General features: G+C 46.5%; 4 protein-coding genes across 4 annotated transcripts; 3 read left to right on the top strand and 1 right to left on the bottom strand.

Annotated features, from left to right (window-relative positions):
- Window positions 1-3,011: 3,011 nt before the first annotated feature.
- Window positions 3,012-3,799, top strand: CCM_07126 (nucleoside diphosphate kinase; the record flags this gene model as incomplete). Its single annotated transcript, XM_006672264.1, has 4 exons — window positions 3,012-3,028; window positions 3,277-3,434; window positions 3,484-3,549; window positions 3,600-3,799. The coding sequence occupies 4 exons, from the start codon at window positions 3,012-3,014 to the stop codon at window positions 3,797-3,799; spliced, it is 441 nt and encodes a 146-aa protein (XP_006672327.1).
- A 145-nt stretch (window positions 3,800-3,944) lies between these two features.
- On the bottom strand, window positions 3,945-4,624 carry CCM_07125 (uncharacterized protein; the record flags this gene model as incomplete). Its single annotated transcript, XM_006672263.1, has 2 exons — window positions 3,945-4,458; window positions 4,527-4,624. The coding sequence occupies 2 exons, from the start codon at window positions 4,622-4,624 to the stop codon at window positions 3,945-3,947; spliced, it is 612 nt and encodes a 203-aa protein (XP_006672326.1).
- A 731-nt stretch (window positions 4,625-5,355) lies between these two features.
- On the top strand, window positions 5,356-6,498 carry CCM_07124 (uncharacterized protein; the record flags this gene model as incomplete). Its single annotated transcript, XM_006672262.1, has 1 exon — window positions 5,356-6,498. The coding sequence occupies one exon, from the start codon at window positions 5,356-5,358 to the stop codon at window positions 6,496-6,498; it is 1,143 nt and encodes a 380-aa protein (XP_006672325.1).
- A 523-nt stretch (window positions 6,499-7,021) lies between these two features.
- On the top strand, window positions 7,022-7,981 carry CCM_07123 (multidrug resistance protein, putative; the record flags this gene model as incomplete). The annotated part of the gene is made up of 2 exons (XM_006672261.1): window positions 7,022-7,092; window positions 7,225-7,981. 2 exons carry the CDS (start codon window positions 7,022-7,024, stop codon window positions 7,979-7,981), a joined length of 828 nt encoding a protein of 275 aa, XP_006672324.1.
- Between the last annotated feature and the right edge of the window lie 2,085 nt (window positions 7,982-10,066).

The raw sequence follows: 10,066 nt of genomic DNA, 5'->3' as shown, positions 1-10,066 counted from the left end.
CGCAAGCGTTAACGGGAACGGAGATGAGGCCACCAGCGCCGGGAGTCTGTTGCTTGCACTTGGCGTCACCAAGAATGGCAGCGCAGACATTGACAGGGACGCTAATGAGGCTGTCGCCACCCTTGACCTGCTGGTCGCACTTGGCAGTGCCGAGAGCAGCAACGCAAGCGTTGACGGGGACAGAGATCAGGCCGCCGGAGCTAGCCTTCTGCTTGCACTCGGCTTCGCCCAGGACAGCAACGCAGGCATTGACGGGGATGCTGACGAGGCTATGGTCGCCACCGGCGGCTTGTTGGTCGCACTTGGCCTTGCCGAGGACGGCAATGCAAGCGTTGACGGGGACAGAAACAAGGCCGCCACCGGACTTGGCCTTCTGGTCGCACTCAGCCTTACCAAGAATACCGGCGCAGACGTTGACGGGGACGCTGATAAGACTGGTGTCACTGCCACCAGCGGTCTGCTTGCACTTGGCCTCACCAAGGACACCGACGCAAGCGTTAAGGGGGACAGAAACGAGGCCGCCGCCAGACTTGGCCTTCTGGTCACACTCAGCCTTGCCAATGATACCAGCGCAGGCGTTGATGGGGATGCTGATCAGGCCGCCGGAGCCGCTCTTGTCGCCGCCACCAGCAGACTCGTCGCACTTGGTCTTACCAATGACGGCGACGCAAGCGTTGACGGGCACAGACACAAGACCACCGCTGGACTTGGCCTTCTGGTTGCACTGAACATCTCCAAGAATAGAAAGGCAGATACTAATGGGAACGCTGATCAGGCTGTCGGGGCTGCCTTTGTTATCATTGTGAACCTGCTTGCAGGTGGCATCACCGAGGACTCCAGCGCAAGCGCTGATGGGGACGGAAACAAGTCCACCGTTCGAAGATGACTGTTGGTTGCAGTCGGCCTTGCCAAGAAGGGCACCGAGGCAAAGGTTGATGGGAAGATTAATTAGCCCAGTGGCCTGGTGTTGTGTTAGTGCATGAACGCAGGGGGTATAAGTCGGGGTCGCGAGTCCGACTTACAGCAGCACGTCCAATGACGGCAGCGCCAAGGGCGGCGCGAGTAGCAGTGATCTTCATTATAGTTTAGACGTATCTGTATCGTGAAACGAGTGACTGAACAGACGAAGAGCAGACCAAGGGAGCGAGTTAACGAGTGAGTGTGGCAACAAAAGTTGCAAAAAGAAAGAAACAAAGACAACGATACTGAAGGCTGCACTGGGAATGAAACAACATCGCTACCGAGGGAGTGGGATTTCGGTTCCTTTTAACATGCGCGGAAGCTCGCGAGAGGCCCTTGTCGGGGAAAACGCCCCTTTCCGGGTGCCGAGGACCAGGTGCATCCTGTTCGCCTGTTCAGTCATGACAGGTCAGACAGATCAAAACGCCACAACTGGGTGTAAATTACAAGTCTGCAGTCGAATATTACCGTGAAACATGGCTCTTATGTTTGTTCCTGCGCAATCAGTCCGTGCGCGAGGGCAGCCTCGCACTAGGCCTATCACCTGTCAACTTGGCGACTCTGAACAAGGTGTGCTTCCGGCACATCACACCGGACCCTGGCCCGGGTGTGTGGGCACGGCCAATGCCGGACTTATTTTTGGTACCACTGACCGTTTTTGCCACGGCTCTTTTCTTTTTCGGCTGGTCTCTTTTTTTATTTTTCCTGGTTTTTTTCCTTTTGTCTCTTTATGTCTCGTCGTGGTTTCTTCTCCTATTCGCTGCTTGGACCGCCATGGTACCGCGTTTCCCCCCCGGTCATGTCCTCGGTATTTCCTTTTCGCGCCCTGACTCTCTTTTGTTTTTCCTTGAGACCTGACACCGCGCACGATCATGCCCTGTCGCTAGTCTCTCAATAGTTCGGGTACGAGGAAGGCTGGGCTGTTGGGCGGCAAGTACATATGTATGTCCACTTTGTGATCAGCGCAGCGGGGACGGGAGTTGATAAATGCAAAAACCAGGCACCTGCCGGGACCCTCCGCGGGCACCATGTTCATCCCGTCGGGGTATAAGAGGCCTAGGCCCGCCTCCTCGTATTGCCTGCCCTTCGAGGCTGAGGGCCCTGGCTAAGGGGCGCTATCTATCGCGGGGGCCATCGCCAGAGCCCATCGAGACCACCATCGCGAGATACATTGTGTCGCGGAGATCATTGTATGCGGCGGGCGCGGCGTCTATCGAGTTCCGTGGCCATATGTATCGGCATGCAGAGCGATCATATATTGCGCTCATTTCATTACGCGGAGTCGTAATATCATGTTCGTCCTTCCCATACGACCGAGTGTGATATTATTTTGTGGCGCTGCCAAATGTCGTAGGGCCAGAGCAAACGTGTGCCTGGTTTTCAAGGCAGAAAACTAATTGCCGTCGTATCCCCGTTAATCCCAATTCACTGTTAAACCAGAACCCCGTTGGAATGGTTACACCGTTTAAAGCACTGCCAACCTCCAGCTCAGCTACTCTCGTCGCACGTCGCACTGTGCAAGAGCTATGTACCTAGGTACCTGTTGCGAGGACTTACCATGTGCTGACAGGGGCTTTGATTCCAGGCAGGATCTTGTTTGACGATACATGCCAGTTTCCTCTCGCAATCAATGTTTCGTATTCTGTCTAATAACCAGTGCTCTCAATTGGCCGTCCCCCAAGTATCATCGACATAGCGTAACAACCACATGGTGAGAGCTCCATCCTCCAATCGCTGTCTGCAAACGTGAGTGAGTGTTGGAAAAAATATCTAGCACTGTACACACGATGCAAGAGGGTCGCGATGAGCACCCCGCTCCAAGCACCACCAGCACCAAACAGGTGCACGGCGTGAACCGCCCACTGTGGCAGCCTCTCACCGTAACCCTGCCCCCACCGGTTTTTCTTCTACCTTTTCTCTTGCTTGGATTTTGCCTCGTCCTCTTTCCAATCCGAAACAAACAGTCTGAGTCTGTACCCATCGTCGCAGAAACCCAAATTCCTTCCATACAAGCTTCTTTTCCCAGGGCATCCCCCGATTCCACCGCCAAAATGTCTAACGAGCAGACGTGAGCACCAACCCCGCCATTACCCCTCCATGTCGGCACCAATTTATTTTAACACCGCAATAGCTTCATTGCTATCAAGCCTGATGGCGTCCAGGTATGTTACAGTCTACCCCAATCTTTCGTTGAAACAATGTCTAACAAGAGAAAAAGCGTGGCCTTGTCGGCCCTATTGTCTCCCGCTTCGAGAACCGAGGGTAGGTCGTCCTTACCCCGCGACACAATACTAAAACCTCTAACGACACGAATAGCTTCAAGCTCGTCGCCATCAAGCTGGTCTCCCCCACCAAGGAGCATCTCGAGACTCACTGCAAGTCCTCAAGAGCGACAGTAGCACCCGTCTATGATGCTAACATGATCCCAGACGCCGACCTCAAGGAGAAGTCTTTCTTCCCCGGTCTGATCCAGTGTACGAGAGACAGACCCCGCTGTTCCGAATCCCACTAACATCATTCCAGACATGGGCTCTGGTCCCATCTGTGCCATGGTCTGGGAGGGCCGTGACGCCGTCAAGACCGGCCGTGGTAAGTACCCCCGCATCATCCGCCAAGCTTCACCGACTAACGTTTGCCAGCCATCCTCGGTGCCACCAACCCCCTTGCCTCCGCTCCTGGCACCATCCGTGGTGACTTTGCCATCGACGTTGGCCGCAACGTCTGCCACGGCTCCGACTCCGTCGAGAACGCCCAGAAGGAGATTGCTCTCTGGTTCAAGAAGGAGGACCTCATCAGCTGGAAGCCTGCCCAGTTCGACTGGGTCTACGAGAAGGCCTAAGCTTGTGGCTCTGCTCAACTTCGAGTAATGTACTAGACAATCTCCGATGTCTCTAAATCACTGCCGAGTTCAACGATAAACAAAATACAAAAGTAACTAGCTTCCTTGATATCAAGTACTCGCTACCTACTATACTGTGACGCCACTACTTCCTTAGTACAACTTTGCGTAGACTGGCAAGAACACCAGCAAACCAAGGTGTAGCCCACACGCTCCCAATAATTCTTAGCGGAAGAAGTGCTTTAGTTATGGCGTAGGCCAAAGATACCTCCACCAAGATTTTATACTTGGGGTCGCCAGTCTGCCATTTGCTCACAGCGTCCTGTGGCTGCTCCCCTCGCTCTGGATCCGCGTTTTCGTTATTTCCAGAATTGCCCTCCCCAAATCCAAACCAGCCTTTTCGACGGAAATATTTTTCGAACCGCGTCACGCCCGCCTCGACATAGCTCCCAAAATGCTCCGTCACATACGTCAGCGGCACGTACGTCGTGTAATGAAATAAGGCAAAGAGTGCGAAGAGGGGTACGATTGCTGTGAGCTCATGCAGAATGATGAATGAGACGACGTGGGAAACAGGTGCATTGCGCAGGCCCTGTGTGTATTTTTGTAGTCGGCGCGGGAGCTTCGAGGTGATGCGATCGATCTTGGAGGTGCCAGAACTTTGGGTGGATTGAACGCGTCCCGATGGCGGCTGCCTGGCTGGTCTGCTGAGCGCCGGTCGCCGTACTGTGGTTTGTCGCTGTGAGATGAAGTGGCGTCGAAGCATAGTCGCTGCGCGTCGAGGTAGTACTCCTGACTGCAGTCGTGATGAAGAAGGACGATCATTTGGCATGTACTAGTGTGTGCGTCGTTGTCACGCCACAGTGTGTTGTACCCTACAGCTCCACCAAGATGCTAATGGAAGCCAACAGCAGCACGCAGGTTGTGGTAAAACGGGCAAAATGAGTGCTAAATTGTTTCCTTTGTTGTTCTCCTACAATCTGCTCTATTGAGGGCGATGTGGAAGCTAGCAGCGTAACTGTGACTAGCTGAGGACCCCAACTTGACTCTACGTGTGTTTACAACTGCGCTGACTTCCACGATCCCAACACCCGCCACCGACTAGTGGCCATGAAGTATCTACCTACCTACCTAGGCAGGGAGATATCGTCATTGACTTTCTAATGATGTCGGATTGAACATCAACGAAACACTGCTAAATTATTTGTTGAGAGCTGTATCGGAGTGTTTTGCAATCTGAGTGGCCGATGATGTTTGACGGCTGGCATCCAAGCGAGCTTGACGGCTGTTGGCAGCTGGCAGACAACGCTTTGCCAGCTGGCGACCTCAACATTTCCTGGGCCATTTAATAGTTCTGTCCCCTCCTCAAACAAATCTCTACATCTTCCCATCTTCAACTCTTTCTCCCCCCCTCAGTTCCAAACCGCCATCTGCACTCCCGCTGCTGTCACCAAGCAAACATCCATCCACAACACACCTACGGGTCCTTGCAACGGTAATACTCACCTTTCTAAGTGCAAACAACCCCCCACTAATGAACTATTTACAGAATCACAATGCTCAAATTTTCCACGGCAATTGCCATTCTCAATGGCCTCGCATCCCTAAGCCAAGCTCAAAAGACCGACAATGGGACCTTGATCCTCTGTGACTGTGGCATCGGTGACAACAAAGATCATCTATCATGGTCAACCTCTCGCCAGATGAACTGGTACAAGTCACTTGTCTGGCCTGATTCGGCCAACAAATACCCCGCAGCACCCGAGATGGCTGTCGAGGTTCCCTTTGGCAATGGCGTGTATCCCTGGAACCCAACTGGAGCTACCGAGACAATGCCCAACGGCGATGTCTGGAGCGTCTACGTCGAAGAGCAGACTCCCGAGGGTTTCAAGGCTGGCAATGCTGTCCACAAGGATGGCGAGACGTTAAACTGCTGGTCGTATCACGGAAGACCTATCAGTGCCGCCCTCAACAAAACGGTCAACCACGATGCACTTTGCTGGTCTGCCTTTGTTTGTGACAACAACAACTCCTCACCTGATCGTCCCTCTGACATGACTCCCACTTCGACTGCCCCATCTACCACTATCCCAAGCACAACCGACTTTACCCAGCAGCCTGCTCCCACAGAATCCTCCGCTAGCAGAATGCTCAGCGTTGATGCTGCTCTGAGCCCTCGATTCATCAACTGGCCCAACAACTGGGACACTTTCATCAACAATTTCGTTTGGGATCAGATCACTGGCAATTGTGTTGGCGGCCCATTCCGTGGTGATGGATACACCATGACTTTCGAGTGCTCTGGTATTCAGATTGACTCGGACACGCACATGACTCTCCAGCTTATCAAGGCCCTACGAGATGTTGGTGCGAACAGCCTCTGGTTCAACCAGAATCCCATCATCCCCGGCACTAATGTCTCGACAAACGGAACTATGCCGACGACCCCCAGCTGGGTTGTCATGCCCGAGTCACTGTCTCTCACTGCAACAGATGTTGCTGCTCAAAAAGTGCTTGGCCGCCTGTCATATACTACCAAGTACGACACCTTCCTTGCGAACCCATGCTCGTCTTGCGAGACTACTAGATTCGATGCTACCTTTTTTGATCCCATCCTGGAGGCCATGAAGGGAACTTTCCCAGACTACAACAATTACCACGTCCAAGCTGTTTGTGACCCGTGGGTCGTTTGCTATTGAGCCGCTGTGCAAGATGGAACAACAATTTACATCGCTTACAATTCATTTTGAGAATCTGCCACAAAAAATGCAGCTAGCTTCCTGTATCATACTAAACTAGAACATTGTAATTTCATTGTCGAAACTACACCGTGCGAATTCTTTGCCCGCTTGTGATATCCTAGCCGTCCATAAGCTCGTAGGAGGGGTATGCGGTTATTCGTCTATCGCATGTAACTTTATGTAGATAAGTGATACTGACCTCCGAAATTGAAGTCGACATCTGCTTCTTGACGTGACATATGTACCTCCGCCAAAGTTCGGATTCTGGAGCTTCTGGCTCATGGGGTAACTAGGTAGAAAACAAACCGATGGTCCGAGCCCTCTTTCATTATTGAAAATTTTGCCCTTCATTTCTTTTTTGTTCGTCACTAATGTTTCTTCGCTTTATACACAAGTGATGTTTTTGATTAGCCCCCGCTTCCCTGGTAATACGCGATAGCCTTGCTGCCTGCCAGCCTCATTGCAAGGGGGACATATTGGCATGGCACGAATTACTATTGTCGCCATCAGGCCGCAACACTTTTTCGTCATGGCAGGCGCTGAACTCGTTACGTATGCTCTTCAATCAATGTACTAGTATTAAATCCCATGTCATTCCTTTAATTTTGAGACCCAGTTAAGCGAGCAGTCATCTATCTGTACGCGAGGAACTCGACTGACGCATCTGAGACATTCGCGGTGCAGGGGCAAACGGGTGCAAACCATGAATTGCCTCAACGATGACAAATTCGGCCCGTTCGTGGTCGGCTGCCGCGACGACTTTGACTTTACCAAGACATTCGAGCAGCTGGCTCTCTCCATCGCGCCCAATGCGTTCTTCATCATTCTTGCCGCAGCACGCATCACCAAGCTGACCAAGACGTCTGGTCGCGTCCGCGCACCCTTCCTCCTGCTGGCGAAGACGCTCTCCGCGCTCGCTCTGTTTGGGCTGCACGGCGCGTATTTGACCGGGCAGATTGTAAACAGTCACCATGGCGGCCGGTACAGTCTGCTCGCGGCGGCCCTGGCCACGATGTCGGCGGCGGTCCTGATCTTGTGCTCGCGGATGGCGCACGCTCGCATGGACGGGCCGTCGGACGCAATCACCATCTTCCTGTTTGCATCAGTCGTATGCGAAGCAGTTCAGCTACGCACCCATTGCCTTTCCTCAGCGCCAGTCTTTTTGACAGGGTGCTTTGCTGCCATCACTGCCTGCACATGCCTTCTTTTGGTGGTTGAATTGGCGAGCAAATCGACCAGGACGGCACCAACAGGCGTATGGAAAGAACCCAAAAGATCGAGATCGGCTTTGAGCAAGGTGTTTCTATGGTGGCTCAATGATCTGGTTCGATATACCTACAGGCACGAGATTGGGCCAGACGACCTCGGCCCCCTCGACGAAAAAGGTGGCGGCAACGTACCGAAACCGATTCATGACCCGCTACCGCACGATACAATGTAAAGAAAAAAACCATACAGAACAGAGAAGAGGTTGGAAAGTAGTGTTAAGCGAATCGTGCCGCGTTCTGTTGAAGGGTGGTGGAGTCAAATACGCGATGAGTGGAGTGGATGTGGTGCCTAAAGCACTGTGGAGCATCAATGTGGTTATATAAGATAGCAACGTAGCTAATACAGCTTATAGAGGAATAATAGAAAGTAAAGATTATAAGGAAAATCAGCCTTATATTAGATAAAGCTATAAAGGATAACTAGTTAATTTATATATCTTATTTCCTAGCCTTAAGCTATATAATTTAAGTTATAAGATAATACTATATCTTAAGATATTTAAGGTTATTACTTATTTATATTTATTATTAATATAAATAAGATAAACTCTTTTATTAAAATAGTATTTTATATAATATACCTTTTAATTATTAAATATAAGTTAATATAGAATAAAGGAAATAATTATATATAAAAAGTATAATAAAAAATAACTATTTATATAAAAAGGTATTTTATAAAAAAATAAAATAATATATTTATATTTTACTTTATTTTTTATAAAAAGTATAATAATATACTATTTAAGTATATATTTTATAATATAAATAGTAGTTTAATATAAGAATAGATTGATAATAGAATTATTACTCTTTTTAATAAGTATAATAGTTAGGTTAGATTAGGTAGAAAAGGTAGGGAGGAAAAAGGTAGGTTATATTGCTTATTAAGACTAAAGCTTATCCCTTTTTTCCTTCTAGGAAATATCCCTTTTACTTTATAATAACTAAAAGAAGAATAATCTATTCTTTTAGATTAGAGTTTAAATACTATTTAAATATTAACTAAAACTTATATAAGATAGTCTTATTCCTATAGGTTTACTTAGGGTCTTAATTTAGGCTTAACTTATATATAGGTCTTACTAATCTTATAACTAATTCTTCCTTAGGCTAACTTTAAATACTCCTTTATCTTATAGCTAATTAGTTATTTTATATAATTTATACTTACTATAAATCCTTAGCTATTATATATCTAATACTAGTAGTACTTATTAATACCAATAGGGTATATATAGGGTAAGAGGTAAAGTTATTATATTATATAACTTCTATCTAGTTATATAGTATAGGTAAGTACTAGATATACTAGGTAATAGGAGATTATTCTTCTAGCTTTAAAGCTACCTATTATTACTCCTACTTAATCTATATTAACTAAGAAAAATAACTAGAAATAACTATAAAGAATAAAATAATAACTATAAAGAATAAAATAATAACTATAAAGAATAAAATAATAACTATAAGGAAAAGTAGTAACTATTATAACTACTATAATATACTATAATAGTAGCTTAATTCTCTTACTTACTAATAAAGGTAATAGTACCTATTAATATATATAAGTTACCTTTTTCTTCTAAGTATAAAGTAGCTTATAATTATACTAAGTATAAGGTAGCTTATAATTATACTAAGTATAGGGTAGCTTATAGTTATATAGGGGGCCTTACTATTATATTAAGGGCTTTATAATTATTATATTTTCTATTTTTTACTTATAAGGTAATTTAACTTAAAAACTTATATAAATAAATTTTATAAAAAATAAAAGTTATATTATAAACTATATTTAATAAAGGCATCTTATCTTAAAGGCTATAAGATATATAAGGGACTACTAGCTAAAATATACTAAGTACTATACTAATACTAAGTATACTATACTAGTACTATACTAATACTAAGTATACTATATTAATACTATACTAATACTATATTAATACTAAGTATACTAATTAACTATAATAGTCCTATAAGTAATAGAATAGTAATAAGTTTATAAAGGCCTAGGCTTTTATAAGATTATAGCTATAAAGAAGCCTTAGTAGCTATAAGACCTATAAAGCCTTATAACTTATAACTATAAAAGGCTTATTATAATACCTTTAAAGGGTAATACTTTAAAGGCTTAGTACTAATTAGTTTATAATAGTCTTAAAAGTAATAAAATAGTAATAGGCTATAAGAAAGCCTTAATAGCTATAAGACCTATAAAGCCTTATAACTTATAACTATAAGAGGCTTATTAT

Source organism: Cordyceps militaris, assembly GCF_000225605.1.
Source record: "Cordyceps militaris CM01 unplaced genomic scaffold CCM_S00005, whole genome shotgun sequence".
NCBI classification, from domain to species: Eukaryota; Fungi; Ascomycota; class Sordariomycetes; order Hypocreales; family Cordycipitaceae; genus Cordyceps; species Cordyceps militaris.
Note: the sequence above shows the minus strand (reverse complement) of the source record. Positions and strands in the feature narration are given on the sequence as shown.